This window comes from Nycticebus coucang, chromosome 3 (genome assembly GCF_027406575.1).
Source record: "Nycticebus coucang isolate mNycCou1 chromosome 3, mNycCou1.pri, whole genome shotgun sequence".
NCBI classification, from domain to species: Eukaryota; Metazoa; Chordata; class Mammalia; order Primates; family Lorisidae; genus Nycticebus; species Nycticebus coucang.
Window position 1 is genome coordinate 132,829,355 of NC_069782.1, and position 18,030 is coordinate 132,847,384.

The 18,030-nt window shown below is 50.5% G+C and overlaps 1 protein-coding gene across 2 annotated transcripts in view; it reads left to right on the top strand.

The window, feature by feature from the left end:
* Positions 1 to 16,591, top strand: part of NEURL1 (neuralized E3 ubiquitin protein ligase 1) — an 88,158-nt gene extending 71,567 nt beyond the window's left edge. For both annotated transcript variants that reach the window (XM_053583142.1, XM_053583143.1), the window contains exons 4-6: positions 8,845 to 9,534; positions 13,675 to 13,821; positions 14,290 to 16,591. In XM_053583142.1, coding sequence (XP_053439117.1) covers positions 8,845 to 9,534; positions 13,675 to 13,821; positions 14,290 to 14,528 — 1,076 coding nt within the window. In that variant the 3' untranslated portion in view covers positions 14,529 to 16,591. The remainder of the gene's footprint in view (positions 1 to 8,844; positions 9,535 to 13,674; positions 13,822 to 14,289) is intronic.
* Positions 16,592 to 18,030: the final 1,439 nt, after the last annotated feature.

Sequence of the window (18,030 nt, forward strand, 5' to 3'; positions counted from 1 at the left end):
GCATGCACCAGTGTGGGTTGTGTATGCATCACAGGGAAAAGAGCCATGAGAGTAGAAAGCTTCCAGCAGCTTCTGTGCTGTCAAGTTGTTCATTTAATAAGAATAATTGTGGTTAAAAGTGGAGAAGTACAAGACCCAGAGATGGGAAGGAGCTTGCCCAAATTCTCCCAGCTGGACAGAAGCAAGGCTAGGCCAGGAATCCAGATCTCCCAGGCTGATTTGGGAATTTAGTCAAATTAAGGAGACCTATTGGCACATCAGAGTGATAGTGGTTGAGCCCAGGAGGGTGCTGGGAAGGTATGGGGGTCTCCCAAGGGATCTTGGCATCCTGTTTTTCTTTTTTTTAAATCTAGACAGAGTCTCATTTTGTGGCCCTCGGTAGAGTGCTATGACATCATAGCTCACGGCAACCTCCAACTGTTGGGCTTAAGTGATTCTCTTTCCTCAGTCTCCCAAGTAGCTGGGAGGTGCCCGCCACAGTGCCCGGCTTTTTTCTTTGTAGAGACAGGGTCTCACTCTGGCTCAGACTGGTCTCGAACCTCTGAGCTCAGGGCAATCCACCCACCTTAGCCTCCCAGAGTGTGAGGATTACAGGCGTGAGCCACCACACCTGGCCATGGCATTCTGTTTTATCCCTCTATGTGCGCAGGAGGAAAGAGTTGTATGGAGGCTCTTGGGGTAGCCTTCTGGGGGCCAGAATGCTGCTGGCTTGGTTCTCAGGGGTGGCAGGCCAGTCTTGCTGCCCTGCAGTGAGAGGCTGTGCACCCCGGAGGTTGGGGCCTGGGTCAGGTACCTTGTCAGGATGTGCCTCAGCTTGGGCGGCGCCAAGAGTCCCCAGCTGAGGACCACACTGCCATCTGGGGCTTCTGCTTCCCAGGCTAAACTAATATTTACCTTCAGCAGTGGTTGCCAGGGGCCAAGAGGCAAATATTAGTTTAAGGAGCCTGAGCCAGCTCTTGGGTGGGGGGACGGTTGAGGATACTGATCATGATTTCCTCTTCTTTGACAATTTTCATTTCCTTTTGTTTAAGAAAAAAATCTGGTTGTTCTTTCTGTTTCAAAGACTCTTCCAGGCTCTTCATTTCTGCTCACCCCAAATTCTGCCAATTGTATCAGTGCCCCACACCAAACCCTCTTTTCCCCTGGGAAGCCTTCCCTGACCTCCTCTCTTCAAGGCAGCCCTCCACTTCCTCTTGAAGCACATAGAGGTCTAAGCAGAATAAGCGTCTTGAAGCATGTATTGTACTGCTGTTTAGGAAGACAGCATAAATCCTCTCTGTATGTAAAGAAAGTTGTTAATGCCCTCATATTGCAAACAAGGGAACAGAGGCTCAGAGAGGTCTGATAACTTGCCCAGAGTCACACAGCTGGCAGTTGGTGGTGCTGGGACTTAAACCCAGGAGCTTGGGCTACATTGCCTCCAAGATTTTCTAGATGAGTCCATCTGATCTCCCTGTTAAGTATGGGTACCCCCTGTGCTTTCCAGAGTAGAGTTCATGAGAGCTCAAGGCATCAAGGACTAGCCACATATGTTGGGCACAGTAGGCCGGGCCCCAGCAATGCTGGTACCAGGAAGAGGCACTGGGGTGGCCAGGATGCCCAATTCAGGGATGAGGTTGGGTCTGCCTTTTAGTTCTTTTTCCAGTTCTCTTGTTTACTGCGCAGTCTAGTTTTCTGCCACAGTGAATATATGTAATTGCCAATATTGGACTATTTCTAACTTACGGAAATGGCAATTTCATGTTTGCGGCTAGGCCCATGATAAAGTTCTAAGGACCTTGGCGGGGACTCAGGGTGGGGTCTGTGTATAGGGAGAAGCTGGGGCCATGCAGTATTGGGGACTAAGCCCACATTTCAAGTGCAGGAGGCTGACTGAATCAAGATTTGACTTGGCCACTCACCAGCGCTAAGCAGTCCCTCAGCTTCTCTGTGCCTCTCCCTCCTCATCTATCATTTGGGCATAATTATACCTCAGAGATAGCTGTGAGCTTGGTAGACATGTGAAAGTGTTTATGCAAATGGTAAGGCCTGTTGTTTTTAGGTTAAGAAGGAATATATAATTTAAAAGCACCACCCTTCTCCACCCCCCAAAAGAGACAAACCCCCAAGCCAGCCCTCTAACTAGAAGAAGGGGCCTTACAGCCAAGTCTTCATAGCTGGATGAAAGTAAAACCATACAGGCTTGGCACCTGTAGCTCAGTGAGTAGGGCGCCAGCCACATATATCGAAGCTGGCAGGTTCGAGCCTAGCCCGGGCCTGCTAAACAACAATGACAACTGCATCCAAACAATGGCCAGGCATTGTGGCAGGCGCCTGTAGCCCCAGCTACTTGGGAGGCTGAGGCAAGAGAATCGCTTAAACCCAAGAGTTTGAAATTGCTGTGAGCTGGGATGCCACAGGACTCTACCGAGGGCCACATAGTGAGACTACCTTAAAAAAAAAAGGATTCTAGACATGATTGCAAGAGGGACTTTACCTAACGATTACAATCAGTGTAACCTGGCTTATTGTACCCTCAATGAATCCCCAACAATTAAAAATAAATAAATTAAAAAAAAAAAGGATTCTACTGCTTAAAAACAAAAAAGCTTGAGACCCGGTAGACTAGGTGATTCTGAGACTATAAACTCCTATGGCTTGATGATTCTATAAATCTGAGTCTATGACTGTGAGTGATTCTAGGACATTCTGCCCTTCCCTTCGTGAGCTTCAGAAAGCATGTTTGTTTCTCCCCTCTTCCTGGGTTGTGGGTTTCAGGGCGCTGCCCAGAGAGATGGAGGCTCCCCTTTGCCCATCCTAGCCACACACCCACCCTCCCCAGCTCCTTTCCTCGCCCGCCCGTGGCTGATGTGCACCAGCAGGAGGATGTTTATGGAGATAATAAATGAGCTGGCTGGCAGGCCTTCCAAACAGGGGCCGGAGATACCCACCAGCCGGCCAGTGGCTACAGGCTGACCCATGGTTAAAGATTATCCACTGCTCCGGATGTGAGAATGTAAACAAACAAGATTCTCACTGCGGCAGGCCCAGCTTTGAAGGAGGCTCTTGCCTGCTCCAGGCCCCCCACACCAGTGCTCAGGCCCTGCCATGGTTACCCTGCTCTTTGGCAGCATGTGTCAGGGCTGGGTGGCTCTCTGAGTGACAGCTGGCCCCATCGGGTAGCCCCCTCAACTTGGGCCCTCTCCCCTCTCTCTTCCTCTTTCCTTGCTGGTCTTGCCCAGACCCTTCTCCAGGTATTCAGTAATAGTTTTCCCACCTGCAAGCATCACATGTCTGTGAATCTCAACCCTCCTATCCTTCAGCCCAGGTCAAATCCTGTTCTTCCAAGATGCCTTCCCTAAGCCACTCTGAAAAAGGAAGGGGACCTGAGTCTCAGTTGGAGATCTTTATCCTAAAGGGGATAATTATCTTAAAGAAGAGAAGACTCAGAGGGAGCCCTAAGAAGTGGATCTAGGATACATATGGATCCATACAAGGAGAGTTTTTTTAATACGTATTTATTCAAAGATATAGGAAAGGTAGTCTTGATAGGTAGTGAGCTTCCTGTCCCTAGGGGCATTCTAGCTGAGGCCGAGTGAGAACTGGGCAGGGATAAATGGATTTCCTAGTTCCTTAGTTCCTCATTTCTCTAAGGTCCTGTCTGACCTGAGATGCTAAGACTCTTGCAACTAAATAGTATTCAGATATTTTCCTGCTACTAAGCCTTGGCACTCCCGGTGGCTGTTGGCTCTGTAGGGCCCAGGGCCTGGCTCCTTCCTCTCTACAAACCTGCTGCCTAGGGCTGGGAACACAGTAGGTCAGTGAGTAGGTGCCCTGACTGCCACCCTGGGGGGAGGACACACCTGACCTGGACCTCCCAGCCCTTTCAGGGCCTGGCTATTTCTGCTGTGGCCCTAGGGATCTGTAGAGCCACTGCCAGGTACCAAAACAGGCAGGAGGTAAAAACTGACCATGTCCTTCCTGAAAGAGGGGGCAAGGAAGGGGAGTCAGTCAGTACAGTAGCATCTCCGGGGCCTTGTGCTGTCCCTCCCCTGTCATAAACACCTCCAAAGTGGGCCTCATGTGTCCAGCCCTGATTACATAACTTGTTGCTTCCAAATATGGGGCCACTCCACCACGCAGAGTTACAGGTTGCCATTTGGTCTTCCTAAGCCCTACCTCAGGTGCAGTCCTGGGCTGAGATTGGCCCCATAGTGTTCTCTCATGGCTTGGGGGGCCCACACACTGGCCTGACCTTCAACTTGATTTCGGTTCACTTCAGCTGCGACCTTTGCTGTCCCTTCGGTGGAAGGCGCTCTGCCCAGCTCCTCCATCTAGAGTTTCATCTATTTCAGGGCCTCAACACTGCTAGGCCCACTGATGGGATGGTTATTTTAGAGGTTGCTGGCTGCTTGCAGCTGCTCCTCCCCTGAGGGGTGCAGGGGAAGGGAGAGAAGATGAGCTTGGGCTGGGCACTGGCCCCAGGGTTCATTCTATGTTAGCTGTCCCCCAGCGGCTCTTGTGCCTCCCTTGCCAACTCCAGTAATATTTTAAGCAAGGCTAAAGGGGTCATCTCACTACCCTCGCCTCCTCCCCCATCCTCTACTTTTCAGCTGCTTTTTCCTACTCTTTAGTCAGTGATTTTGTTCAATGACTATTTCCTGGGTACCCCTCAAGACTGATGTGATGTCCTACATTAAGGTTTAAAAAGTCAATGATCCGAGTACAGGTGGACTGACCTGACTTCTGTTAGTTAGAGTGCTGTGGTGTCATAGATCACAGCAACCTCAAAATCTAGAGCTCAAGTGATCCTCTCTCCTCAGCCTCTCAAGTAGCTGGGACTACAGGAACCCACCACAACGCATGGCTATTTTTAGAGATGAGGTCTGGCTTTTGCGCAGGCTGGTCTGAAACTCCTGAGCTCAGGCAATCCATCCTCCTTGGCCTTCCAGAGTGCTAGGATTACAGGTGTGAGCCACCACACCGGGCCTTGACCTGACTTTTGGTTGAGACTTTGCTCAACTTGAGCAAATAGTATCGAAATTATCAGGTACCTTCTGGGTACCGTGGGTGTCCCACTCTACTTCTGATTCTTGCAACCACATCTCAAGGCAGGTATTATTACTCCTGTTCCCTAGGTGAATCATTTGAGGTTGGGAGGAAAGTTTATCCAAAGGCCCAGTCAAGGGCTGGATTGGACATTTAAACCCAGGCTTAGATCACTGCGAAGCCCATATACTTTCTTCTGAACCATGTGGCATATAAATGGTAACAGTGGCTGATATTAACCTAATTATTATGTGCCAAGTACCCTACTGGGTGCCCTATATCCCTTATTCCATTTCATCTTCACAGCATCCCTTCTAAGGGGAGTATTCAAATATAGTTTATATAAATGAGTAGATATGCTGATTACACTGCTGAAGAAGAGAGGCTCCATGAAGCGAGGCTACTTGTTCAGAGTTATACAGCCTTGTCATACAGGAAGTGGCACAGCCAAGATTTGAACCCAGGTTGAAGACTTCAAATTCACTGCACTTAACTGTGCTCCTGTCCTGCCTACCAACCAGTATATGAATTGTGGTTACTAAGAACACCTAAAATAGGCTTAGGTTGCATTATTAGAAGTATAGTATATATATCAAGGGAGGTGATGGGCACACTGTGCCTTGAGCTGGTCAGGAGTACCTCTGGAATATTGAGTCTGGTTCTGTTCATTATCTAAGAGGTGGGAAGGTGTGTGGGGCATCTGAATATTCCCTAATGAGAGTTGTTTTCAGTACTGGGCTTACAGGTAAGCCAGTAGGCAGGGGGTTACATACAAGGAGGTAGATTTAGGTTTGGCAGAAGAAAGCACTCTCCCTACCCCAAACAAACCTGTGTAACCAGAGGAAACACCCTTTAAAAGACAGATTAGCATAGCAGTGGAACAGGTTGCCTGGGAGTTAGTGGGCATGCTCACATAGAAGAGGACTCCTGAAGGGGCAGAGGACAGATTCAGAAATATGTGCTGAAGGTCTTCCCAGCTCCAGGACTCCTGACTGATGTCCCGAGGGTGTGGGTGTGGGTGGGGCTATCTGCATGTGGGCTCTGTTCCTGGAGACTCAGCATTCTCTTCTCCCTGCTGTTGCCACCCCTCCATCTCTCTGTGTCCCACCCTCTGGAGTCCTCAAGGGCCAGTGCCTGGACTCCCTGAGGGGTGAGGGAGCAGGGACTGTTCCCCAGGTCCAGGTCAGCCCATAGGTGCTCCCCAGCTTCCTACTGCTCTCTTTCACACCTCTCAGTCCTGCCCACATCCTTCTCACTTCTGCCCCTGCCTCCCTGCCACCCCCAACCTCTCTGTACCATCACTGTCACAGAGTCAATTCTCCGGAATAATCGCATTTTCCAGCTGGCTCCCTCCTCCTCACCAACTCAATGCTGGGAAACCCCAGGCAGCCAGGCCCCAGGAGGCTTCTCTATAACTGCAGAGTGAGCGGAGCACACCCAGCACCCAAACCTTGCTGGAGCCCAGACAACACACTTCCTAGAAGGGGCAGGGAGGAGGTGGGGAGAACAAAAAGAAGGAGGCACTACTGACCTCTGCTGCCCCTACCAGACTAAGCTTTGCTGTTATACACGAGAACCCTTGAACTGATCAGGAGTACCTCTGGAGTACTCCTTACTCAGTCCCCTTGGAGAGGCGCAGAGAGAGGTGTCCAGGAAGGGACTGGTCTATGGTGCGGCTTACAGTGGCACTCACCAAATCTGGGGACATTAATTTCTGAAAAAGGAATTCAACAAACAAGGAGGGGTGCTTTGGGAGGCCAAGGTGAGAGGATCGTTTGAGACCAGCCTGGGCAAGACCCCATTTCTACATTTAAAACAAATGTGTGTGTGTGTTAGATAAACGAGTAGGGCCTGGAAGTGAAGACTGGGCATTGGGAGTGGGGCGGACTGCTTCGATTCTGGATCTGCCACTTGGTTATCTGTCATAGCATTTCTGAGATATATCTATAAACTGGAATAACTCCATGGGCTTCTTCAAGGATGAAATGCAGGGGTAATACATGGCACCTGGTGATTATTTTTATTATAAGTTATGGGATTCCATAAATCGAGACATAGCATAGCCATTAGAGGGATATGGTGTTGGAAACAGTTATAGGCATGGTGTTCAGGATATAGTAAATTATAACAGCTAGTTGTTAAAAAAGGAAATCTGTATAGAAGGGTTCTTAGCCTGGATTCCACGCCTATTGATGGCTTTATGCAGTTTATGAATACCCTGAAAATATCCACATAATTTTGTGAGAATGTGTACTTTTCTGAGGAGACAGGTCAAAGTTATGATATTTTCAAAGTGATTTATTACCTGTAAAAGGTTAAAAACTGCTGGTGATTTATATAGCATGATTCAATTTTTGTATTAAAAAAGTAATCAAAAATACATTTTAAGGCCAGGCGTGGCAGCTCACATTTGTAATCTTAACACTCTTGAGAGACCAAGGCAGGTGGATTGCTTGAGCTCAGGAATTCAAGACCAGCCTGAGCAAAAGCAAGACCCTGTCTCCAAAGGCACTGTGGTGGGTACCTGTACTTCCAGCTACTTGGGAGGCTGAGGCAGGAAGATAGGTTGAACCCAGGAGTGTGAGGTTGCCATGAGCGAGGCTGAGGCCCTGGCACTTTAGCCTGAGTAACAGAGCCAGACTCTGTCTCAAAACAAACAAAAGCACCTTTTAAAAAGGCTGAAAGGTCATATACAAATATTAAAAGTGCTGGCCAGACAGGTGGTTCATGCCTGTAATTCTAGCCCTTGGAGAGGTTGAGATGGGAAGATCACTTGAGGCCAGAAGTTCAAGCCCACTCTGGGCAACAGAGACTCCTTTTTTTTTTTTTTTTTTTTTGCAGTTTTGTTCGGGGCTGGGTTTGAACCCACCACCTCCAGCATATGGGGCCAGCGCCCTAATCCTTTGAGCCACAGGCGCTGCCCAGAGACTCCTTTTTTTACAGGAAAAAAAAAAAATTAGCCAGGTGGTGGTATATGCCTACAGTCCCAGTAACCCAGGAGGCTAATGAAAGAGGGTCTCTCGAGCTTTAGAGTTTGAGGTTGTAGTGAGTTATGATGACACCAGGGCAGCACTCTATCTGGGGTGACAGAACGAGACTGTGTCTCAAAAAAAACAATTTTTTTCTCTGTGTGATGTGGCTGCCAGGCAATTATTTTTTCTTTTTGCTGAACTGTTTTGTATAGAATACAGTTTTTATTACCTGTATGATTAACAAAAGAAAGGGTATGATCGCCAGTTAAGTCACTTTCCAAAGGATATCTTGGGTAAATTTCCTTAACTTCTCCCAGTCTCAGTGTCCTTGTGCGGTAATGGTAAACTCAGAAGGCAACTGTTAGGATCAGGTGGGATGATTTACAGAAGGCGGGCGGTTCCCCCTCTGGCTTTCCCAGTGTTAGGCTGTCACCAACAGACACAGTTGGTCTCTGGGGTGTTCAGCCCTGTTCTAGGTGATGGGGATAAGAAGGAGTGGGAGGGCCAGGCGTGAACATTTAAAAAAAAAATTTTTAAGTACAATACACACTTACTGTAGAAAATTAGGAAAATACACATATGTACAAAGAAAGCACTCATAAGCTCCTGAGCAGTAACATGGTTTTAATTTTGGTGTCTTTATCTCCAGCCTTATTACCCCCTTTAACAGTTAGATGTCCTGCACCACCGGCTTCAGGGAAGTTGCGCATTAATGTCATGGGAATTTTCTTTGCCGTAAAACACTCGGCATTGTAACGGTGCCCACGCTAAAACCTAGCACGCGTTAGAAGGCAGGGCGGCCGGCCGGAGCCGGGGGTGACGGCCGCCTGTCTCTCCCGCGCAGACAGCGAGCTGGTGCTCCCGGACTGCCTGCGGCCGCGCTCCTTCACCGCACTGCGGAGGCCGTCGCTGCGGCGCGAGGCTGACGAGGCGCGTCTCTCGGTGAGCCTGTGCGACCTCAACCTGCCGGGCGCCGACGGCGACGACGGGACGCCTGCTGCCGGCTGCCCCATCCCGCAGAACTCGCTCAACTCGCAGCACAGCCGCGCGCTGCCGGCGCAGCTCGACGGCGACCTCCGTTTCCACGCGCTGCGCGCCGGCGCGCACGTCCGCATCCTGGACGAGCAGACGGTGGCGCGCCTGGAGCACGGGCGCGATGACCGCGCGCTCGTCTTCACCAGCCGGCCGGTGCGCGTGGCCGAGACCATCTTCATCAAGGTCACGCGCTCCGGCGGCGCTCGGCCGGGCGCGCTGTCGGTGGGCGTCACCACGTGCGACCCCGGCTCGCTGCGGCCGGCGGACCTGCCCTTCAGCCCCGAGGCCCTCGTGGACCGCAAGGAGTTCTGGGCAGTGTGCCGCGTGCCAGGGCCCCTGCACAGCGGTGACATCCTGGGCCTGGTGGTCAACGCCGACGGGGAGCTGCACCTCAGCCACAACGGAGCGGCCGGCGGCATGCAGCTGTGCGTGGACGCCTCGCAGCCGCTCTGGATGCTCTTCGGCCTGCACGGGGCCATCACGCAGATCCGCATACTCGGTGAGTGCCCGCGCCCATATCCCCCGCTGCTGCCTCTCGGGCAGGGTTCGGCCTGGAGGGGACCAAGACTGGGAGCCCACTTCTCTCTCCCCTGCTTCTCACACCCACCACCCTTGCCACATGCTAGTTGTAGTCTTGATAAGAAGTCACACTTGCAGGGGAGTTCTGCTCTGGACTTGGTCATCTAGTCCGTGGTCCCACATGTCAGGAAACTCACCCAGGAGGGTGAGAAAAGGGTGGATTTTTGAGTTTGACGCCCAAAATCTGATCAACCCACAGTTCCACGGATACGTAAACCCCTCACCTATACACACACCCCAGTGGCCACTTAAAAATGGGGAAAAATTGTTTTCCCTCAGCAGTTCACTTCTTGAGGCCCAGTTTACATTTCTCTAAGATGTGTTTAAATAAAGGTCCCCACCTCTAGGGAAGGTTGTGAATCTAAAATGTGAAAAAAGAGAACAGTGTATGTCAGTTGTTAAGCATCTATGCAGGATGGTGCCATGGTTTGAGGGCTATCGGGAATCCCTGAGCAGGTAACTTTGGGAGAAGTGGGCTGCAGAGTTCCTTTTCTGGGGTACACAACATTTGGATGGACTTGGGGAATTTAGACTTGGGTAAGACATGCTTACCAGATTGTTTTGCTGGATGTTAATAGGTGTTCTTTGAAGAAAAAGTCCTTGTGGCTTGGCGCCTGTAGCTCAGTGGCTATGGTGCCAGCCACATACATTGGAGCTGGCCGGTTCAAATCCAGCCTGGGCCAAGTACAAACCACAAAATAGCCGGGCATCATGGCTGGTGCCCGTAGTCCCAGCTACTTGGGAGGCTGAGGCAAGAGAATCACTTAAACCCAAGAGTTTGAGGTTTCTGTGAGCTGTGATGCTATAGCACTCTATAGAGAGTGACTCAGAAGAAAAAAAGGAAAGGAAAAAAAAAGTCCTTGTGATTTAAAACATTTGGGAAACATTGAATTTAAAAGGCTTGGGGAGGGCCAGGTGTGGTGGTTCATGCCCGTAATCCTAGCCCTCTGGGAGGCCGAGGCAGATGGATCTCCTGAGCTCTGGAGTTGGAAACCAGCTCAAACAAGAGTGAGACCTGCCTCTACTAAAAATAGAATAACTAGCCAGACTGGTGGTGGGGGCCTGTAGTCCCAGCTATTTGGGAGGCTGAGGCAAGAGGATCCTTAGAGCCCAAGAGTTTGAGGTTGCAGTGAGCTATGATGCAACGACACTACCCAGGGTGACAGAGTGAGACTTCGTCTTTAAAAAAAAGAAAAACAGTTTAAAAAATTTCAAAATAAAAGGCTTGGGGAGCGGTGTGGGGAGAATTCTTTTTTGCAGAACTTCTCGAAGCCTTTAATAGGCATTGTGAATCTTTAAGGAGGAGGTAGTGGTGGTTATGTTGTACAGTTTTTCTAAACTCACTTGACTGGAAATCTTTTTTTCGTAAAGCATCTCCTGGGATCTCTTTTATCCCAGCGTGAGCAGGTATTCATGGTTTCCAAGTGCTCATCCTTGAACCAGCTGTGTTAAACTGGGCTGGTTTCATCTGACTCACCTGGAAAACCTATTGAAGTGCAGATTCTTGGATCCCACCTCTGGAGATTCCACTTCTATAGATACTGGATAGGTTCTGGACATCTCTCTCTTTTTTTCATTAGCAAGTATAGTTACCCAAGTTTGGAGACCCCTGGGTCTCACAGCCTCTAGCTTAGACCTCAGACCAGGAAGCTTGATAGATAAAGATGATGTGAGCATGGGTTACTCTGTGAGATTCGGATACTGTGTATAGGCATATGTGAATAACGAAATACATGTGTTTTTGTAATGGTATTGGTTATTGTGAAAGCATGGCAGAGTTTGTGAAATCAGATAAATGGAGACTTCCAACTCTGGAAAGAAACCAAATCAAGATGGAGTGAAAAATAAATGAAAAAGGGAAAAGGAATGAGGCTGAGGTGCAGGGGAAGATAATTCAGAAAGGAATGAAAACAAAAAATCAGGTTATATGAAAGGAAGTCAAGAAGGAAGGTGGATGAATCAGGTTGGGGTGAGATTTCATGATGAAATGAAGAGATTGGACTGGGTTGCCAAAAAAAAAAAAAAAATTAAGCTGAGGTAAAAAGACACTTGGCTGCACTCACCAGGAGACGCTGCTTCTCAGAGAAAGGAAATTACGTAAGAGCAAGGTACTCTCCTGCATCAGCACCATCTAATAATAGCTAAGCAGCTTTCCAGTAAGGCTTCTGTTGTCCAAAGAGGTTTACTAGACTAGAGCAAAGGGATGACTTAAAAAAAAATCAGGATTTATCTGATTTTATCACCTACCAAGAGGTAGGTGAACCAGGGTGGGAGTTGAAGACCGTCCAAAGGCTGGATGTGGTGACTTACACCATATTCCCAGCACTTTGGGAGGCTTGAGGCCAAGAGTTCAAGACCAACTTGGGGCAACATGAGACCCCATCTCCACATACACAGACACACACACACACAAAGAATAACCATTCAGAATTCAATATATGTTAAATAAAATTCTCCTGAGCTCTTTGGAGAACTGGGCATCTCAACCAGCAAGTTGGTTTTAGGGGATCCTGACTGACTTCAAAGGAAAGAAAAACCAGTGACAATGTGTAAAGAGTTATTATTTAAATGCTTAGCTTTGTGCATATCCTAAGTCAACTAAGAATGGAAGAATATATCCGTCACTCACAAAACCTACAGTCAATTTCAAACATATTGGTGGAACATTAGAAATCTTCTTGGGTGGCACCTTTGGCTCAGTGAGTAGGGCGCCGGCCCCATATACCCAGGGTGGCGGGTTCAAAACTGGCCCTGGCCAACTGCAACAACAACAACAAGAAAAATAGCTGGGTGTTCTGGTGGGCGCCTGTAGTCCCAGCTACTCGGGAGGCCAAGGCAAGAGAATTGCCTAAGCGCAGGTGTGGAGGTTGCTGTGAGCTGTGACACCATGGCACTCTACCAAGGGTGATAAAGTGAGACTCTGTCTAAAAAAAGAGAAAAGAAATCTTCTCATTAAAGTCAGGAATATGATAGGGATGCTTTTCATACATTGTTCTGAAAATACTAGCCAGTGAAAGAAGGCCAAAAAAGTAAATAGGGATATAGATGTCTTGAAACATATGGTTTTAATTTTGGTGTCTTTATCTCCAGAGAAACCCTATGGGCATCTACTGCGTATTCTTAGAAATTACAACTCTATTAAATAAGTTAGAACTAACAGTGAATAATAAATAAAGATCTTATTGAGTACCTACGTAGTACAGGGCATTAGGTTAAGGCCTGTGGGAGAGTTGAAGGTGAGTAAGATTTCCTGTTCTCAGAAAGCTCCTGGTAAATCTGAGCTTACCTAGAGAAAAAAGCTGGATTTTTGGGCAGAAAACAAATAATACTCCAGGCTTTGTGGTTATTTAGTCCTCTGGCTATGGTGTATGTGACTATCAGTGCTAGATTGGGTAATGTAGTCTGGGGGGTAGTCAAGGCAGCCCAGAGGAGGGGGTTTGAGGACAGCCCCAAGGGGCTCCTTGGGACAAGGGCTCTGTCCCCAGCTTTATGCATGCACAGTGCCTGGCAGCTGGTGGGCCCTCAAGAAGGATTTGATGAAGGGAGAAGGGGGCAGGGAGGGGAAGAAGGAGGTAAGGTAAGGAGAGGTGTGTGGGAAGGAGGGAGGGAAATAAAGAATGTCGGAACAGAACAAGTGTGAGAGAAGGTGAAGCATTTCAGAGGTACCATTCAGAGAAGATGGGCACTATCTGGGGACAGTGAAGCAGAGCACAGGGCCCTGAACAGGAGCGTGAGGTCGGGGGGAGGTTGTGGCTTTATTCTTTAGCCTGGGAACCTTTGAAGGAAGAGGATGCCTGGGGAGGGGTGGGCAGGGGGTTCTAGTCAGGGGCTAGTGTGGAGACCCTCAACGTAGCAAGACCCAGGAGGATGTGGCCCTCTCATCTGGCGGTGAGAACAAGGGCTGAGTTGGGTGCCAAGGCAGCCTGTGAAATCCTATGCTCAACCTGGTGTCTATGCTGTGTGGTCAGACCCCTGGGAAGCCACTGACTCTGAGGGGTGGAGCTTTCTCGAATTAGGCCTTTGGGTGGCTAGTGTGTCCTCTCTCCCCTCCCTTTTGCAGGCTCCACCATCCTGGCAGAGCGGGGTGTCCCATCACTTCCCTGTTCCCCTGCTTCCACACCAACCTCGCCCGGCGCCCTGGGCAGCCGCCTCTCTGACCCCTTGCTCAGCACATGCAGCTCTGGACCTCTGGGGAGCTCTGCTGGTGGTAAGCACACTGGAACCTTCTGTTCCATGGTGACCGTGTCAGCGGGAGTCAAGGATGCAGCTTCCGTGACAGGGGCAGGGCTGAAGAAGAGCCAGACCTGGGCTCAGTGAACCTTATTGGGTACAGATTTCTGGGGTGTATCCCCTTCTGTTCCCTAGCTGGGCAGTACTGAGGGGTAGCTCGGGAGTGATTTGCTTTAAAAGATTTGGGACCCCCTTCCTTCCTCCACCTCTCCTTCCTTCTTTCCTCTGCCTTGTAGCCACTAAGGCCCCTAATCTGGGGCTGGGTAGGCCTGAAGTGGGGCTGCCCAGAGATCAGCCTCTTCTCTTGTCCTTAGGAAGCTGGGTCATCAGGGTAGACAGGTTCTAATAAATGGAGGGGGCACCAAGAGGCTGATGGTCACCCTTCCCATGGACTCAGCACTGGGCTTGGCTGTGTCTCCTCCTGACAATGACCCCTTGCCCCCAGGGACGGCTCCCAACTCACCAGTAAGCCTGCCTGAGTCGCCATTGACCCCAGGCCTGGGCCAGTGGAGCGATGAGTGCACCATCTGCTATGAACATGCGGTGGATACGGTCATCTACACATGTGGTCACATGTGCCTCTGCTACGCCTGTGGCCTGCGCCTCAAGAAGGCCTTGCACGCCTGCTGTCCCATCTGCCGCCGCCCCATCAAGGACATCATCAAGACTTACCGCAGCTCCTAGCCTGCTGTGGCGGCCCACCCCGCATGCCCAGCAGGGCCCTTTCTCTTCCCCATTTTGGAAACATTTTCCTTCTCCATTAAACATAGGAAACTGAGGCCCCTGAAGGTCTAAGGGGAGAAGGGGTTTCAGGCAGGGAGGTGGGGGGCAGAGGGGAAGGGAAGAGGCTGAATTTTCCCTCTCTTTCCCTTCTTGCACCCAGCTCTTTCCTGCATGCTGAGGGGCTAAATCGGGGTCTTAGCCTCTTCTAATCCTTGTCCAGCTAGGGCAGATTTCTAGGAGGCACCTTTGTGAGAATTAGAAAACATGTACCTTTTTGGGGATAGATGGAACCTTGAGCCAGGGCATGTGGCTTAGCTAGTGGAGTGTGGACTAGGCTTTGGCCTCTGCTCCCTCAGCTAGCTGCTCTTAAGCAGAGCACAACCTGCTCAGCTGCAGCCCTGCCCCGGGCAGGTACCTCCTGAGCTGCTCTGACCTATACCCACCTTCCCTTTCCTTTCTTCCCTGCCCACTGGGCCTGGCAGCTAGGGGTGAGAAAGCTGGTGGATCCTTCCACCATGGCAGGCTGCAGCCTCCATGCCATGTCTCTCTCCCACTCACCCAGATGGGTGGAGAGACATGCTGTAGAGGACTTCAGGCTCTGGGTCCCTGGCTTCAGCTCTGGTTGAGAGGAGGAGGATCCCTTTCTGGGATCCTGCCCCAGTCAGGGTCTGGAGGTAGCTGTTTGGTGTGGGCTGTGTTCTGTCAAGGTCTCTAAGAACAGGTGTGCAGCTACCTTCTCTCACCTGTCCTCCCACATCTCAGCACTGTCCTGGGCCTGAGCGGATTCTCAGAAGCTTCAGAATGCCTGGGAGGGGCCAGGGCCCTGGGTCGGAAGGGGAGGAGAGGAAGCCATCATCCCATTATCCTTGGGTTGGGGTGAACAGCTTACTTGTACTGAGACCAGCCTTTTTCCTTTATTTATTTATTTATTTGGTTTTTGAGTTGTTTGTGGGTGCATTCCCATTCCCTGGGAATGCTGTCCTGGTGTGTGGGGTGCTTGGCGAGAGGAAATAGTAGCGGAGGTAGTCAGCACTCATGTCGTCTCCAGACTCCAGCCACAGTCTCACAGCCAGCTCTGCTCACCATGGATGGGAACTCCATAAAAAGGGGTCAAAGTGGGAGGCCTCTTGGCAAATTGTATCCATTTGACAGAAAGGCAAACTGAGCCTCCTTAATTCCCTGGGGCTCGTAGATTACCCAGAGCCACAAAGTGCTCTTCCACCCTGGGCTGGGTCATCATGATTGGCTCAGGTATATCAGGTGGCCCCCAAGGACATAAGTTTCAGGCAGGCTGAGGGCAGGCCAGGAAACAGGACTAGGGGACCTTACCATGGTGGGTCTGGGGCCCTGTTTAGGGAAGGGAAGGGCTGGTACCCAGCACTTCTGGGTTTTGGGGAGGGAGCACCCCAGCTCTTCTTAGGTCACAGTCACCTTAGCCCTGCCCATACTGTCTGGGCTAGGACATCTCGAGTCTTGGTCTGGCCTTCTCCAGCCCCCTCAGATGGCTTTGTATGTGTGTGTGTCCTTAAGAGACTGTCCCTGTGACAGGCATGGCATGGGGTTTTAGACTTGGCCACTGACCAGTTGTGTGGCCCTAGCTAGGTCACAGACCCTCTGAACCTCAGCCCCAACTCTGTCAAATGACTGGGGGAGGGAAGCAGACTTTGTGACTCTTGGGAGTTCTTCAGAGAGGGGCTGTCTGGGGTGAGTGGACTCCAGGGTTGGCCTTTGTGCTGGCTCTGCAGTGGGCCTCTGGGGAAGTCATCATTCCACTCTGGGTTTCTCTCCCCTAGTGCTGACCCTGGGAGGTCCCTTCTGTGGGAGTGGAGTGGGGCTGGCCAGCAGCTCCACCCCATCAGGGTCCCATTCCAGAGCAAAGAAGGGTCTTAAGCACAAGGGCTGGAGGGTCGGTGAGAGGAAGCCATCATCCCATTGTCTGTCAGTGCATGGGTTGGGTTGCTGCTCCTCCTTTGTGAACTCGGGTGGCTGTAATTGTGAATAAAGGTGATTTCGTACCAGCCTGAGGGCTGTGCTGCACGTGTGGCGAACTGGGAGGGAGGACAATGAGCAGGTGTACATTGTGGGGGTGGAGCGTCAGGTGTCCCAGACACGGAGGGTCCATCAAGAAGCATGGGAAAACCCCTGGGGACAGTGGCAGGGCCTTAGAGGGCTGGGATAATCAGGTGACACTCTCTGGAGTGGAGCTGAAGTATGAGCAGGAACTCAGGCAGCAGGGGCTAGAAGCCAGATGGGCCTTGTAATTTGCCCTTCTGGTGGCCTGGGGTCCTGTGGCCTAGGGTTTCTCGGTCTGCAGTGTGGTGGGGCGTCCACCTGGGTACTGGGCTTCCTCCCCTGCTGAGCGTGGAGAACCTGGCGGGCAGCGCCACCTACAGGCTGTCAGGAGTATGGCAGATCTCCTCACACTCCGGACGTGTCCTCTCGCCTCTGGCTGGAGCTCAGCTGTACTCCCACTGGTGGTAGCATATGCCACATGGATTGTGTAGCTCAGAAAGGGGGCTCTGGATAGAGAACTTTGGAGAAACTGTCAGATGTGCTCAGTACATCTGGGGGGGTTGGAAAATCTGGGGGCGGAGGCAGGAGCAGCTATACTGGCCCCAAGGTCTAGGCTTAATGTTGCAACTGTGCTTATCTGGCAAGGCCCAGTTTCAGAGGCACATGGGACACCTGCCTACCCACCCCATCTCCTGGGAGGATGCTCTGGCTGCCCAGCCTTTTTCTGTTCCACGCACCAGAGCCACCCTGCCCTGCTTTCTGGAGTCGGGGGCCAAGCTAAGGGGCTAGCCAGGCCTGTGGAGTGTGGGTCCTTTGCTGCTACCCAGAAAGTGTCTCAAGGTGGCAAGGGTCTGGAGGAGACTGAGCACAGTCCTCACCAACAATAGTGAGAATTCATCCACCTCCTTCAGCCTTCAGGGTCCTTCAGGAAGGCCCTGGGGTCCTGGAGTCCATGCTGTTTTGGGCATTTTGGGCCTTTTGCTCTTCAGCTATATGGGTTTTCTGGTTAGGGAGAATTAAGAGGTAATTTTGTTCAGTTAAAAAGGCCAAAAACTTTATTTAGTTTTTAGGGAAATATAAGATGCATGTAAACATAAAAAATTACAAAACAAAAAAACTCAAATCTTACAGTCTAGAAGCATGCCAAGACAGAACATTTTCTGCAGACCAAAGAGTCCCGTCAAAGTGATAAAGGACACCTGGAAAGTGGCAAGCCAAGGGGCTGGTCCCCTTCCCCAAGGACACTGCATTTATGTGATGAGATTAAGAAAAACAAAACTCTATTAAAAATACTAGAAACATGGAGATAGTTTAGCACCACCATTGATCCTGGAAATGTTTCAGCACTCAAATTGGCTGCACTGGATTTAATGTCTTTTTCTCCAGTTTCTCTGCTGAGGGGGAAAGAGGGAAAACCTGGAGGAAGGGCCCTTCTGGCCCCACAGAGCCC